General features: G+C 42.9%; 1 protein-coding gene across 7 annotated transcripts in view; it reads left to right on the top strand.

The window, feature by feature from the left end:
• Positions 1-13,241, top strand: part of Cmss1 (cms1 ribosomal small subunit homolog) — a 314,697-nt gene extending 301,456 nt beyond the window's left edge. For all 7 annotated transcript variants that reach the window (XM_015989183.3, XM_076549068.1, XM_076549064.1 and 4 more), the window contains exons 5-10: positions 1,441-1,500; positions 2,926-3,028; positions 7,026-7,086; positions 7,519-7,606; positions 11,062-11,150; positions 12,977-13,241. In XM_015989183.3, coding sequence (XP_015844669.1) covers positions 1,441-1,500; positions 2,926-3,028; positions 7,026-7,086; positions 7,519-7,606; positions 11,062-11,150; positions 12,977-13,060 — 485 coding nt within the window. In that variant the 3' untranslated portion in view covers positions 13,061-13,241. The remainder of the gene's footprint in view (positions 1-1,440; positions 1,501-2,925; positions 3,029-7,025; positions 7,087-7,518; positions 7,607-11,061; positions 11,151-12,976) is intronic.
• Positions 13,242-16,590: the final 3,349 nt, after the last annotated feature.

Below are 16,590 nucleotides of genomic sequence, written 5' to 3'. Positions count from 1 at the left end.
CTCCCTAACACCCTATGTTTACACAGAAACTTTTTCCTATAGAAGGAATTGAGTTGATAACCATAATGTTACTTTTTTATATATCTCAGGCTCAGAGTGAATGATTCGACTCAGAGTTAATATTGTTGCGTAATCGGTGGTCAGCAGAGGACCTGTTTTATTTTGATGTGTTGTATTTTACAGCTAGGCTGAATTGTTATATCTTGATACATTATCCCCATTCTTTCCAAATCTATATTATATTTCCGTTTCTCGTAAGTATTTAAATAGTTACTACACATTTTTATGTGTGCATTCTCATATGCCATTTGGGTATGTATTTTTATTTTTAGAAATTACATTTGCAGAGCCTCTCCCTCTGTTTCTTCACACTTTTTCCAGATATGCCACAGGTGGCTTTGTGTACATCTGAGTCATTTCTTAGAGATGCTACATAGTGTTCCACTTCTTTCATCTGCCACAAAGCGCTCACCCCTTCTCCCAGATGTGGACACGTGTATGGCTTCCCACATCTCAAGATCATAGATTTTGCCAAAATTAATCTTTTTTGTGTGCCCATTTACAGGACACACAACAATTCCTTTCCATTGTTCACCCAGAAAATAAACCAGGGAATCACAGAGTATATAATCTTAATATTATTACTTTCCAAAATAAGTTTAGCGGTTGACAATTCTGCCTTCCGTTGGTAAATGTTACCATCACCCCACATCCTCCGTAACTCTTACTGTTATTATTAGTAGTAACTCTTATTACTATTGCACAGCTTCTAACATTTGCCGTCCTGCTGACTGCTCCCCCATTGCTCTTTTGGTTTGCTCTTCTAGGTAACTAATGGATTTGAGGTTCTCTCATGAATTTCTCAGCTGCTTACACCAGGCCTCTGCACACTGCCTCAGTCATAGATTTCAAATGTAAAGATGCTTCACCTATCTGTAAACGATATGCAGAGCTTCTACTTCCCTGCTCTGGAGTTAAAAGTTCCTATCCCAGGGATGAGCCCAGGTTATCCAATACACACTGGTCATCCTCACGTATACACAAACAACAAAATGTACTCAACAGGTTATATTTCTATACTTGTGTGGATATGTGTGTGCCACGATAACAATAGAAAAAGATTCTACCAATTTGAGAGTGGGGGGCATGGAAGGGGTTGGCGGAGAGAATTTGGGGCTTAGCTAGAAGGAGAGGAGGAGGAGGGAGAAGTGATGTAATTACATTTTAGGTAAAAATGTAAAACTAGAAATAAAATATTTTAAGTGAAAAAATAAAAAGTCTGTTATTGCTACTGCTATTATTTTTAAATAACACTTTAAATAATGAGCCTCCAAGCCACTCACGCTTTATAACTCATTCAAGAATTCATCATTCACATTTAATCTGTTTTGACTGTGTGCTTGCAAAGTTTTTAGCAAAGCATGTTTCTCGTATTTCTAGACTCCTGTTTCCTCAAGGCCAACGATTTGACTCACAGTCTCTCTTCATACCTAAAAGAAAGTAAGTGAAGTCTGATATTTAAAAAATTATTCACCAGGTCATTATTCCACAAAAGAACAGGCTTTAAGTCAGGTATGTCGGTACACCCATAATCCCGGCATGCTCAGGAGACTGAAGCAGGAAGATCAACACTTATTCAAGACTAACCTGAGCTACAGAGGGGGACTAAAAGACCCAAATACATAAGGTTAATCTCTCTAAATTAAATACATCTATATTGCAATTTTATTTAATGTGGAGGTAGGTAGGTAGATAGGTAGATAGATAGATAGATAGATAGATAGATAGATAGATAGATAGATAGATAGATAGATAGATAGATAGATAGATAGCATGCACTACATGTAAAATTGAGCTTCTAGCTTAAGTGGAGAGGGATTTAGTGTTGCATCTTTTTTTTTCTCAGTTGTACTATTGTAGGCCAAGGTGGTCTATTCCCCTGCCTCAGCTTCTCACATGCTGAGATTATAGGCTCATTATTGTGATGCTCATTATTTTATGTCATTTTAATGTTTAAATGTATTCCCGTTTTGCTCTAGCTTTGGGAATTTGGGTTTTATAATGTTTGGATGCGTTAGTCTGGGAATCTGGAAAGTGATGTCCTAGCCCAGAGCCTCCAGTCCTCCTTGAACTTGACCCTTTTACCTGAAAGATCAAGAAACTGAGCCATGTGATTTTTAATAGCTGGGAGAACTTCTGTTGGCATGTTCAGATTCAGACCTAGCTATTAAGCCCAATCTGATTTGATATTTTAGTTTGTATTGTGTATAACCAGAAAAAAACTAGATTATTCATAATAAAATATCATTTACTTGTTTTCAGCAATACCATAACTTACATAGAGCGATTCGACATTCTTCTGTCAGCCTCTCTGTGTTATGATACCCAATTTGTGCTTATTAAACACTTCTCAGAATTTAACTTCATAAATATAAACCTGGATTATAATACAAATACTATCATGGCATAAAAACTTGAAAATATTAGAATTCTAAGCCTACTGAATAAACATAATAATGAATTTGAAGTATTATTTATCATCAGTTCCATTTTAGATCATGCTGGATGTCTCTTTAAAATTTAACATGGGCCGGGTATGGTGACCCATGTCTCTAACCCCAGACTAGTGGATGTCTATGAGTTCCAGGCCGGCTAGGGCTCTGCACTGAGATCCTGTCTTTAAACAAACAAAAGGCTAAGCCGAACTAAAATCTAACATGATCGAATCAGAATTACCCTATTACTCAACAGTGTCTTTGAGCATTAAACGTAAGTTTAATCTGGTATCCAAAATAGCAGAAAATGTAGTAACAATCCGTGCTTGTTTGTTTTCTTAAGCACTTACAGATAAATAATTGGAGAGTATCCAATGTCCGCAGCACTGTTTTACCGTCTCCCCTACAGTTTTTGTGATCTATCTTTCAGTCTGTCCTAAGTGGGTCAAACTTCGGAAGACCCACGGTGAGAAGAAGTCGGTTCTGATGCTGATCCTCTGCAGCTCTGCTGTGCGAGCCCTGGACCTCATCAGGTCCGTGTCAGCAGTAAGGTCTCCTGAGTGTTTTCTAATACATGCCAACCTGTGTATTCTGTGTGCAATAAGTAAAACAGAGTCCCAACCTGTGTATTCTCTGTGCAATAAGTAAAACAGAGTCCCCACCCCATGAGATTCACGTTCTGTTGGAGAAGCTGAGAGTAACCGAGTAAGTATGCATGACACTATCCTAAATAGTGATGCGTTATCTAAAGAAAATAAGGCATGCAAACGAGATGGATGCGGAGAAGGATTCTTTTTTTAAGGGATGACTTGAGAGCAGAGACTCAGATGAAATAAAGGACAGAGCCGCATAGCTTTCTTGACCTGAAGTCAGAGGTAGACTTCCAAGTGTGCAGCAGAGAGCCCTGAAGCAGGAGCCATGGAAGGATGTGGGGCAGAGGAGCGCTGTGAGCCATTTGGAAGGCACACCTACACTGCTGTGTGGGGAAACCCATTGTGCAGGGCAGGGGTAAGAGCAACAAGGCCACACTAGCCAACAGCAGCAAGCAAGTGGGAGGGATGCTCTGACTCAAAAAAGGAACAAGGGAAAGCAGAATACCAGGGAATAAACTGTCTAAACCTATGTAAAGAAAACATCATGGGCTGGAAAAGCTCTTTCATTAACGTGAGTACCATACTCTTGAGACTCAGTGTTGTAAATATGCCTGCTTTGCTTAGGGTCATCTACAAATTTCACAGGTTTCCGAGTAAAACTCCAAGAAAATTTGTTTTTTTTTTTTTAACCAGATAAACTAGTTTTAAACTTTTACGAAAACATACAACTAAAAACAACCGACAAAGGGTTTTAAAGGCCACTGAGGAGAGGCGCTCACTGTCCCTTTCAGACTGGAATACATGTGTTACAGTCTCAGCTGTTCAAAGCCTCTGGGTCTGTCACGTGCAGGACAGGCAGAAGGGATGAGCAGGCCAGAAGTGAAAGGGAGGAAGCAGACCCAGATGCCTGTGAAAACGCAGTACACGGGAAAGATGACAAAGAAGAAATCAGCAGAGGAAGATGGATTTTCAGCCGTCGTGCTGAACAACTGAGTAGCCATCCAGAAAAATAAAGTTCGATTCCCATCTCACTCCTTCTACCAAGATAAATTCCAAATGGACCAAAAACTTAAAGGGAAAAAATGCTATAGTAAAGATAAGTTGACACATTATTAAGCACTTTCACAGGCATGCCCACTTGCTGCTTTTGTAGAATAAACAAAAAACCCTTCCACTGGGTCTGTGTAACACTGAGAGAACAGACAGAGGAGGGTGGCATTTACAGGGAAAGCCCTGTCTGGGAACCAGGCTTTGACAGCAGACAAAACAAAGGAAGTCTGTCCTGAAACAGGAGCTTTGTCAAGTACCCTGAGGTGCAAGGATATAGACTCCGTGGCGATTTAACATCTGTTTTTCTAGATGAACTAATCTAATCATGACTTTAGAAAAGTAGTTGTTAAACTTGACTATCCCTTCACATTCTGCTTTCTCCACCTCAGCACACACATGAACTCATACCCCACACCCTCCAGTAAAGCAAAATGTTCCTTTCAAGTTCGTCTGCTCCGAACATAACTGATCTTCAGTACTCCTGTTTACCTGGGTACTTGTTGGCCCTGAAATCAGAGCATTTCACACCAACTTCTCTGAGTTTGAGACAGGACGACTACAGACCCACTCACTGGAAGCTGAGATGCTAATGGCAGAGAAGTTGGCCTACATGTGACCTCTTAAAAACAAGTTGTCATGTTGATTCGAGCTTTTATAAATTCCTTCCTAAGGGGTATAAAAGCACTGTGTCGTCACACTTCATTTACCAGCTGTGCCCAGATACATTATGATCCATTTCAAGGTTAAATGAATTGCAAAGTGTGGTCTGAGCCAGCCCAAGGACCAGTGTTTAATAATCCTACTGTAAGGACATCCGTTCTCTTGACAGCCATAAGTCCTGTTATTTCCCTTGTTAACCCTGCCATGGAGAATGCTCATGTGTAATTAAGAACTCATTTGCAATAGAAATTGGATCGCATGTTTTGCTATTTTGTGTATCAATAGCTTCCTCCTGGTCAACATTATTTCTCAAAATATAATGACATAAAGGAAAGTAATACCCCATCTTAAGTATAACTCTAAATCTTAACTAAAAACTTACTTGTTCATTATACCCACTTTAACTCAAAACAGAATTTTAGGTGATACACAGAAATACACCAAAATGAAAAACAGATGGTTAAAAAGAAAACAATAAACATCAAAAAAATCAGATGAAGCCAACTGGAAGTGGTGTTCATGATCTCTTCCATAAAGCCTTGTTAGGTTGTAGAGATGGTCCCAACTTCTGAGGACAGAATGTGTTTGGAAAGGTCAGTTCACAGATCCCTGGCATTCTGTGAGTTTAAATTCAAAAATCAAAAATGACCCCAGGGTGACATATTGGCACTGTCATTAATGTCATCTATCAAATAAAATCATGGGGAGATGGTGTAACCTGGCTATTCATAGAGTAGACAGTAGACTCTGGGGTCCTACTGTCTACAAACAGTCCTTATAAAACCTTTCCTCTAAGGTACCAAACAGAGCAGCCTTGACTCTCAGAACTGATCATCTGAATTGATGTAGATGGATCCAAATTGTTGAATACCTAGAACTGAATGGACTACCTCACCTACATACAGATGTTATAAGTCAACCACCCAAGGATGAGTCTACCCAATAGCATTTTGGCCCTAACATGTTGAAATGAAACTGAGCATATTGCTGCATGCATGCAATCCCAGCACTTGGGAGTGGCAGCAAGGGGAGGATTGCAAATTTGAGGACAGCATGCATAACAAGTTCAAGGACCGTCTCGGGTATATAGCAAGACTCCATTTAGAATGAAGGATGGATGGGTGGGTGGGTGGATGGATGGATGGATGGATGGATGGATGGATGGATGGATGGATGGATGGATGGGTGGGTGGATGGATGGATGGATTTTTAATACATTGCATATCTAAAAACCTAGACGCTTGACTTCTCCAAAAATAAAGTCTCAATACTGGATTTGTAATCTCACATCTTAGCAATTGGCGTAATAACTGACCTTCTCAGGTCTGTAGTGCCCCTCAGTCCTCACAGCTGCCACCTAAAGAATCACTTCACTCATGCATGATTTGCACCTCCTCTCAGGGATCAAGATCTACTGTCCCATGTCTTTTTTCATTCCTTCCTCCTTCCCTCCCTTCCTTCTTTCCTTTAGGCTGCAATATTTTCATGTATGAAATTTTACAGAGAAGTTCAGTCTACAATATGGAAAAGTGGGGGGAGGGGATGTTCTGCCCTCCTCCCTGGTGCGCTCATCCCGTGGTTCTCTGTCTGGACACCCCAACAGTCTTTCAGATGACTGGGCTCCCCCAGATCACAGGCGGACCCCACTGCTCTGAGACTTCCCCTTGTAACCAGTTTTGTTGTTTCTGTTTTTTTCTTTCTGGGCTTTTTGGTTTTTTGGTTTTTTGTTTTTTTGTTTTGTTTTTTTTTTTGAGATTATGCAAAACTGCATGGAAAATTCTCTGCCAGATACCTGAAACACAGAAATTCTGTTTAGAGAACTGCAGACGCATGTGTTTGAATTTTCATAGAAACCGAAGTGTCTGGCCTTGCGTTTGACTTAGAAGGACACGTAGCTACATACCTGTGCAAAAGCCTTTCCCCATTTCTGATTTTTTTTTTTTCTGTTTTGAGATAGTGTCTTGCTATGCCGTGTAGACTGGTCTCGAACTCACCACAGTCCTCCTGCCTCAGCCTCTTGAGTGATTTCACACACGTCAGCCTGAAAGCCCACTCCAGCTTCACAGCAGAGAGACTTGCCTAATGATCTTTTTGTGTGTAGATACAAGCATAACTGTACACATTTACAACAGTCTTTTGAACAATAAACTATAACTTGTAAATAGTGAATTCTTAAATGAGTAAATTATCATAATCTACTCAACGAATTAATACTCCTTTTCATTAGGTCACTGACAGCATTTAAAGGAGATGCCAAAGTTATGAAATTATTTGCAAAGCATATAAAGGTGAGCAAGGGCCCGTAGTTCTGATAAGAGAGGTAAGTGGTCCATAATGGCATCGGAAGGCCTCAGCACTCCCATTCAGCCTCTTCTAATCTCCCTAGAAATCGCTTTCTCTTATCCACTCCTGATGGGACAGATTTAACAACTACACCAGTTTTCTCTGCATCCTGTGCCTCTCCATTGCCACCCTGGCCACTGCAGCCACTGCCGCTGCCTCGCTCTATTCCTGAATAGACGCTGAGGTCTGATTCCCAATTCCTTGGCCATTGACCAGTGTTCTAAAAAACAAAAGTTCTTCTTTTGTCCCCAGTCCTTAGTCCCAAACACAAGTGGCCCTGTTTGCTTTTTGATTTTTGTACATAGAGATAAAATGCTCTAAAGTGGCCTGTGATTATATTTTCTTAATGATTCTGCCTTTTCTTTCTTCTCCTCCAGGTCCAGGAGCAGGTGAAGTTGCTGGAGAAGCGTGTGATACACCTGGGTGTGGGAACTCCAGGGAGAATCAAAGAACTTGTTAAACAAGGTATGAAATGAGGAGGGTGAGAATTCTGGTCATAGCTAGCCGTTTACTTTGCCCCCGTGTGAGTTTAGGAAGCACATTTAGAGTGCTTTTTTACAAGAAGAAAAACAGACCTCTGTAAATCACCCAGTGAGAAACTCAACTCAGCCTTTGATCTCAGAAGCCAGCCAGTTTGAACAGTGCTATGGGGAACGACAAGGACCGTGGCCCACTGAAATGCATTTGCCCAACTAAACACATTCAAATTCCAGTGGCTCTGAGCAGCTGAGTGAATCCATGCAGCCTTTACCACCCATTAGCAGTCCTTGGAATTGGTAGAGTCTGCTATGATGAATATTTCCTTCTCAGGAAATTGAGGCTTGGTTCTCAGAGACTCCCATCCTAGTTATGATGGGATAATAAGTGTACTGAAATGAAAACACCATTTCTATAGATGATACAGAGATATTCCTGAATATTCCTCCCAAGCACATTTCCCTTTTAATGCTTTACACAGTAAGTATTCCAGAATTCCTGGGGGGTTTTAATAGTTTGCCAACTTCCTCAAGCCAGAAGCCTAAAAGCCTGCTGGTAATCGTAATTACCTGATCTTGGCCAGACCTTTAGGTTTGAGGTTCTGAGGTGTTTTTGAGGTGCTGGAGATTGAATCTAGGACCATACCCATGCTAGACAAGTCTCTAGCACTGGATCACCAGCACTCTTTTTACTTTGTACTTTGAGATGCAGTCTCATTAAGCTGCCAAGGCTGGCCTTGATCTTGGGGTCTTCCCTAAGCCCCCAGAGCAGCTGAAGTCACAGACCTGAGCCCAAAGGCTGATTCAGATTTATTGATTTCGTTCTTCATTTTCAAATTGCTTAATACAGTAATGTGACTTTGTCTTCTGTCTGGCTCCAATCCTGAATTATTTTGTATATGTCAAAGTAACATCTTCAGCAATATTGTAACTCAGGAAACAACATCTAAAATGCCTGGCATTCTTCTTCAGGTGACAATAACCTACAGCTAATTAAACCCACTGACTGCAGAGTTCTGTGTAAATGGCAAAGAATTAAGACACTGAAGGTCCCTGATGGGTCCCCAACATTTTTTAAATTTCTACTTGTAATTGGTGTTATGCTGGACATCCTTTTGTGTACTTTCTAACTGGTACCCACAGCATCCTTGGCTGGGTAGGACTCTTAATTTTTATAAAAGAAAACAGAGCCTCAAAAGATTGACTCCACCCATGGTCTCAGGCCAGGGCTTCTTCATTCCAGAGCTCCCCCCCCCCCCCCCCCCCCCGCCACCCCGGGGGTTTCTTGATACCGGGTGTTTGTCTTATGGAGATAGGAAGGCATTGGAATTAGGAAGCAGGTGTTAGGTACCAAGTCTGTTCTTTCTAAGTGATGCAGATTTGAGGAGATTGTATGGGCACTGGGAGAGGCCAGGGAGAGATTCTCGGGTTGGTCCGTGACTCCCCAACAGCACTCAGCTCAAGATTCAGCTCACCCCTTCTGGGACCCAGGACTTTTTCTATGTTACCCAATTCCCCCCACCACCTACAAATAGGCCCTTTTTAGGTTTCAAATAGAAGCAGAGAGGAAGGAAGGGAGGGAGACAGAAAGAAGCCGCCCAAGCTGTTGAGTAGATTTCTACAGTTGGGAAAACTCTGTTTGACAGCCTGTTTTATGTGGAAAAATAATGTTGGGCTGTTGATTTTTTTATGTGGTATTAATGAAAGCTTTTACTTCTGAATCTGATTGGATAGTTTAAAACATATTAGCCACAGTGTTAGGATGCATGGAAGGTGTTTGTAAAGATAGCCCCAGCACTTTGAGGTTCTGTCAAAGCTAGAGCAGTCACATAACTGCTTCTATGTTCTTAACACATATGAGCACATTTTATATTCTCAACACAGTGCTTATATTTTCAATATGTACGGAGAGTGTCCAGACATGAAAGACATCCCATGACACTGGGATCTGTAAAACTATCTTCAGAATGGTGGTGTTTTAATTTAGCAATTAAGGAAATGTTCTGGCTCTGGGCCTGTGAGAACTGCAAGAAGATAGAGAAGGGGCAGGTGAGCTGGCCAAGGGGGTCAGGGTGCTTGCCACCAGCCTGAGGTCTCGACTTGGATTCCTGGACCACAGCGGGTGGGAGGGAGGGCTGACTCCTCAGAGTTGTCCTCTGGCCTCCATACGCTCACCTTGGCATGCAGGCATGCTCACATACACACATGCACACACTCAATAAATGTCTTAACTTAAGATGAGGATAAAAAATAAGTTACTTTAGAGATAATTTCTAGTTAATTATAATGGGTATACTGCCTTTCTGTCTTTTTTATATGCAAGTATGTATTTTTATGAAGCAGAGATCATGTAACATTCCACATGGTTACAGTGTATTTGTTTTGTATGTATACATATAGAGAGACTTTATATTATAAATATAATATAATATATACACCTCATTTGTAATATGTATATTTATACCTTAAGGGGATTTTCCTTCTCAGGAAATTGATTTACTTCTCATTTGCAATATCTATGTATTACATTGTCCGTCTGCAATACTTTTAGTATGGAATACTTGGATTTTATCCAGTTTTTTAAAATTATGCATAACACAGTGGTCATCGTTGGAGTACCTTTAAGCTCCTGGTAGTTTTCTTAACTGGGACATCACAGAAAGAAAGCTGTCTTGTCAGGGCGTGCTTGACAGCTCTGGGTAAAGGGGGTTCCTCTCAAGAGGAGGCTTCTCTGCTTGCACTCTACAGCTCTCCTTTACAGGGGGACTGTCAACTTGTTTCCTTTCCCTGGTTTGCTAGCATAGTGCCAGTGAGGGGTGTAGACACAAGGTGTTATAATTACCTGGGGAGGAGAGGGAAGTGCTGGAGAGGGGGAGGCTGTGGGGAACAGCTGCATGGGGGGAGCTTCAGACACCGTTCCCAAGCATGGCGTGCAACAACTGCAGGAGCCAGATTTGTGCCACCTTTCAGGACCTGAGGACCATGGTCCTGGGTCTCCTCCAGCCTTCACGTGCAGTAATTCGAGGTAAAGCAAGCAGCAGAGTGTGTGTAATGCTAACGTGATTTGCCAGCCTCATCAGCATCCTTCCCCCCACCTCCTCAGACTCATGCAGACTCTGGTGCTCTCAACTCCTCCGAAGGCCCACTTGCCCTGGCTACAGGAGACGGCTTCTCAAATCCCTGTCAGGAAGGAGACCCCAGCCTCCGGCTTTCACACCTGAGTGTTGACAGACTTGAGCAGGGTCGCCTCTCTGTCCTCAGAAGCAGCCGTACGGCTGCATGTGTCAGAGGGCTGCATTTGGTTCCCATCAAGCAAGCGTCAGTGTGCGGAGGTTCATTGCTGGGGGAGAGGCCGGAGAGCGGGGCAACCAGGAGGATGAAAACCATTTTAATAGGCTTACGTCGTGAGGTCTTGACTGCCACGACTCTCGCTGTGTCTTTCAGATGGCCTTAATTTGAACCCCTTAAAGTTTCTGGTTTTCGACTGGAACTGGAGAGATCAGAAGCTAAGGAGAATGATGGACATTCCCGAGGTACTGTGTAATCAGCTGTTGTCTTTCATCTTTTTTTTTTCCAATTTGAACTTAAGTTCAAACACAGTAATAAAGTCTTTGGCATGGGGAGCCAGCACATTCTAGCTTTGGAAATAATTTCTGTCTTCGACACTGAGGTAACCATTATAGAACCATCTCATCCGCTTACACATAACTGTATCCTTTCCATGTGTAGTATACAGTCCGTTTGGTTGCCCTCTAAACGGCCACGGCCCCTGCCCCACTAGGACGTCTGTACTTCAAAGCAGCTCGATGATCTGGAGGATTTGCCTTTTTCCCCTGCCTCTCCCTCCTCACAGACGGCCATCTCGGCCCTTTATTCTTACATGTACATTTTCGGCCAAATCGGGGGAAGAGAGGCCGCCTCCTGGTTGGCTTCTTCAGATCCCCACAAAACCTACTTACATGATTTACAAAGATGTTTTCATTTTGTGTGGAGGGTTTCTGTGTCTCAGTGGATTCAAACTGAATGACTGGATGCCTTTGTGGGCACCGCACAGCTCACTGTGTATTTATGAAAAATAGCTCATTGCCCTCATGATATAGAAATTTGGTTTTGCCACCCACCCTGTTATCATGGAACAATTTTTCAGTCTAATCTGATATGTGTGGGGAGGGAGTTATGTAATAATAAATAAGGCTGTCAATCACCTCTCAGGATAAATCATGCCAGTCACTATCAGAGAGGCTTGGGATTATGTCTCTAAAACGTGCTGTGAGTTAATTTACCACATAAAACTACTTTCCCAGACTGAACAAAGTTCATTATAATTGATTGGCAAGTTGTATTAAGCATCAAGTTTAAGAACCATTGGCACATGCACACATGTGCGCACACACACACACACACACACACAATGGGGTACACTGTGCCTCTGTGAATAGCCTTTTTTTAACTAGTTATATGTCAGACACAAAGCCAGGTTTTATAGTTTCTATTATAATGTTAAATGTGAGTAATCCACTATAACAGTGTCAGAAATTTATCATCAGTTTTTACATTTTTTTATTTTAAAAAACATTTGTATTCATTTTACATATATCAACCACAGATCCCCCTCTCATCCCTCCTCCCACTCCCCCCCCCACCCCCCGCAGCCTCCCCTCCCAATCCCCTCCACCAAAAGGGTAAGGCCTCCCATGGGGAGTCAGCAAAGCCTGGTACATTCAGTTGAGGCAGGCCCAATCCCCACCCCCTGCATCAAGGCTGTGCAAGGTAATGGCCTCCAAAAGCCAGCTCATGCACCAGGTATAGATCCTGATCCTGCTGCCAGGGGCCCCTCAAACAGACCAAGCTACACATTTGTCTTCTGCATCATAGATATCTTTGTTATGTTTATGCCATTAACAATGATCACAAGGCAATCAATCCTTTATTGGATCCTTGCATGAAAATCTGGGTTACAAAAAACACTTTGGAGTCTTTGAACATTGCTATGGCATTTTCTTTTGTATGGATGCAAACGTAAAGGCCCTTTAATGGCACTGATGTTTTTACATAGTACTCTTCCTTTACTTATGTGACTCTCAACTCTGAATCAACATGCACAGGACTTTTGCCCACTCTCATTCTGGCCATAACAGCTGTATGAACATCTGGGGCCCCAGATGTGGACCTAGCCCTCTCTGATTCTGGCCATAACAGCTGTATGAACACCTGGAGCCCCAGGTGTGGACTTTACCCTCTCTGATTCTGGCCATGGCAGCTGTATGAACACCTGGAGCCCCACATGTAGACTTTGTTCACTAGGACTACTTTCAAGTGATCATAACCTTTCTATTGTTCTTTTTTTCCTCTCATTTAGATAAGAAAAGAAGTTTTTGAGCTTCTAGATATGGGAGTATTTAGCCTATGCAAGTCGGAGTCCTTGAAGCTGGGCCTTTTCTAAGCCTGGGTCCTGGTGAAGTGTCCAGCTGCCAACATCCTGCAAGTGCTCAGTAACTACCTACCGTGATGTAATGATGTGAACTGCATCCGTCACCCGGTGGATCACTGAGAATGCGTCCTGGGCATTCTTTGACAGCTGTCCTCCGGCTCACGCCCTCACACAATAAAGAAGCTCTGCCTTGTGCGTGTTGTCTTTGTTGAGCAGACTGAGTTTTTCTTCTTCTCTGCTTTGACTACTCAGGAGACAGGAAATAAACCGGAGCCACTTCTTCCTCTGAGCTTCAGTCTTTCTTAGAGGCTCCAAAATGGGAATGCTACCTCACACAACTGTCAAGGAGACCACGAGATGGTGCCTGCGGAGCAAGTTGGTAAACTAAGCGTGACGGCTGAGGTGTAGCTCAGAAGTAGACTTCCCGCAAGTGGTTAGGGGATCTGGAAACCAAAAGTCCATCCCCCCTTCCCTCATTTCTGATTGGTCAGCTCAGACAGCGAAAAGTGAGCTATCAGCTCACAGCCCTTGTCAGGCAGGTCAGCTGGAAGGGATCCCGCCATGGGGAGACAGATGCCTGCTGGGTCTTTGTCATAGCTTGAAGGGAAGCTGGAAGCACAGTGTGTGTTATTTATGTCTCTTCATATCTCTGTGCCTGTCAGGTGCCGTCTGACGCCTCTATTCCCTCGGTGAAACATGGTCTCGGCACACAGTGTGGCCCACAAAACTAGAGAGAGCAAGTGTGCCTGGTACGGGCAGATAATAAATACAGCGGCCTTGTCCACTTACTTGATTCGACTTTTTAATTTGAAACAGTTTCCAACATGCCCAGTTTTTGCAGAAATAGTGTAGATAATTCCCATGTCCCCTTTCCCAGGTTCTCCCCATTTTACCATCTAATACACCCAGTGCACGGTGCCCAAACTGACGGTAAACCAGCACAGTGCGGTTAAACAACTAATACACCCAGTGCACGGGTGCCCAAACTGACGGTAAACCAGCACAGTGCAGTTAAACAACTAATACACCCAGTGCACGGGTGCCCAAACTGACGGTAAACCAGCACCAGGACAGTACAGTTAAACAACTAATACACCCAGTGCACGGGTGCCCAAACTGACGGTAAACCAGCACCAGGACAGTGCAGTTAAACAGCTGTGCATGTCATTCTGCTGGCACCAGTTTCTCCTCTGATGGCCTTGTCCCAGCCGAGGCCCCATGGAGGATCCTGCTGCACTGGGTAGTCTTCCTTATGGCGACAGTGCCTTGTGCTTCCTTCCCTCCTGACCCCTCGGGATGAGCGCTCATCACTCCTTTTGTAAACTGTCCCAAACTCTGATTGTATCATATCGTGAAGTTCTGTGGCTTTCAGTCAGAACCACAGTGGTAGCATGTCTCACTGTGTCCTATCAGGGGATACAGAATGTCACTGTGTCTTAGTTCCCATGATACTGGCCTTGAACATCCGGTAAAGGTGCCATCTGCCACTTTCCTCCATAGCAGAAGGCTGTACCATTTTTCCGGTTGTAGTCCATATCTGTGTTGGAGGAGATACTTTAAAGACATGTAAATATCTTTTTCTTCAAGCCACCCAGTCATTTTTAGCAGCCACAGATTACTACTGCAGTATCTTTTCTGTTCCTTTCATTCTTTTGATCTTAATTGGAATCCCTGTGAAAAGCTTTCCTTTTTCTTGGTTTCTTCATTCAGTTATTTCTTACACCAATGAGGACACATGAATGTTTTATTCTATGGGTTATAATATATTACTATTTTTATTTTATTGATCAAATTCCTTTTTTCATTTGTTTTGTTTCAAGACAGGATTTCCCTACATAGTCCTGGCTACTCTGTAGACCAGGCTAGCCCCAAACTCAGAGATCCACCTGCTTCTCCCTCCCTAGTGCTGGGTTTAAAGGCATGTACCACCACACCTGGCTACTGATCAAACTCCATTTTGTTACTCATATAATTATCTGCTCTGTTCCAAGCACCATGTGTACAATTCCTTATATAGTCTGCTTCACCACTGAAACATTCCTAACAGTATTGTCACACTTTTAATTCATTTTTTGTTATGTTGAGACAAGCTCTCATATTTCCCTTGGCTATCCTGGCACTCACTGTGTTGACCAGGCTGGCCTAAAAACTTGGATCTGCCAGCCTCTGCTTCCCAAGTGCTGGAATTAAACCATGCAACACTATGTCCAGTTCTTGTTCATGTTTTATAGTCAATAAACTGAGCCTCACCAAGAGCACGCGCAGTACTAATAATAGAAATGGAAGTCAGGCCCAGGACTCAGATTCCATTCGGGAAATCAAGCTGTCTTTTTGGAAACTCGAGCATACAGCCATCAGATAATAAAGGAAATGGATGCCATCGCTGATGAAGTTTCACATTGAAGTTATTCTAGCTCACAGGGTGACAAATCACAGCCCAGCAAACCCACACTGCTACATTCCAGTGAGCGCTGCCTGTGCACCTCCTCAGGCCTCAGGGCTGCCACACAAGTGAACAAAGAAGACAGGAGCTCACTTCACCTTCAGAGATCCTGATTGGAGCCCAACGAAGAGAAAGAAGGGCCGCTAGGGGAGTGAAATGTTATGGCCAGACCAAACCCTGTTATTTTCATCCTTTCGACCCTAACAAGTGAGATTTCCCTATCCAATGATAAATAAAATGGATCACATCATAGCTCCCTAATCCAGGCATGTAACTGTTTGTCATCTTAGACAATCTAGAAAAACATACACCAGGCATAAGCTCCTATGAAGACATGGCAGTCTAAGCCTGGCAAAATTCAGAACAATCCACCAAGTTGTCCATAACCCTGAGACCATTGGGAATATTGGGAGTATCCACCCTGCACACATAACCATGTCCTGACTCTACACATGTTTGCAATATCCGCATCCCTGCAGGTAATAGGGAAAGGCTATTAGATGTAAGGCGGTCCAAATTTGTAAAGCGTGTGATACTGCCTAAAAGGTATTGTGACGTGCTGTCCTCCAAACATTAGCTGCCATCACTGTCTAAACCAGAACAACTGAATGTCAACTGCTGTTGACATTCCTGCATAGAATAGAAACTTGGGAGAGTCGTTAGATTCCAGCCACTCCTTTCTGCACCCTGCTCCCATCCCTATGTAGTTCTGCCCCAACTGCATGTGGTTTTAGGAGTTACTAAACATACAGTGTATGTTTTAGTATATAGGTAGACCATTCCCTGAAGAATAGACTCCACCTATGCCGTGATGACAGAGTTACCCATGCGGGCATGAGATTAAAGCCATGTGGCTGTTTGGGGGTCAGTACCCTCCACCCCCTGTAAGGAAGCTCAGTAAGTACACTGCATTGGAATCATTGCTTTGGTCTGTCATTGGTTCCCTGTCTCCTGTGAGCATAAAGAGTGTATATACCAGGTTACACTGTGATTAAGGAAAAATAAAGGCTACAATTTAAGAAAACCCCTCCCCAAATTGTTTAATGTTACCACCACATGACAAGCTACTAGCCAGTGGGTGTCAGTCCAGAACAGTGGT

The sequence above is a fragment of the Peromyscus maniculatus genome, chromosome 12, assembly GCF_049852395.1.
Source record: "Peromyscus maniculatus bairdii isolate BWxNUB_F1_BW_parent chromosome 12, HU_Pman_BW_mat_3.1, whole genome shotgun sequence".
Classification (NCBI taxonomy): Eukaryota; Metazoa; Chordata; class Mammalia; order Rodentia; family Cricetidae; genus Peromyscus; species Peromyscus maniculatus.
Note: the sequence above shows the minus strand (reverse complement) of the source record. Positions and strands in the feature narration are given on the sequence as shown.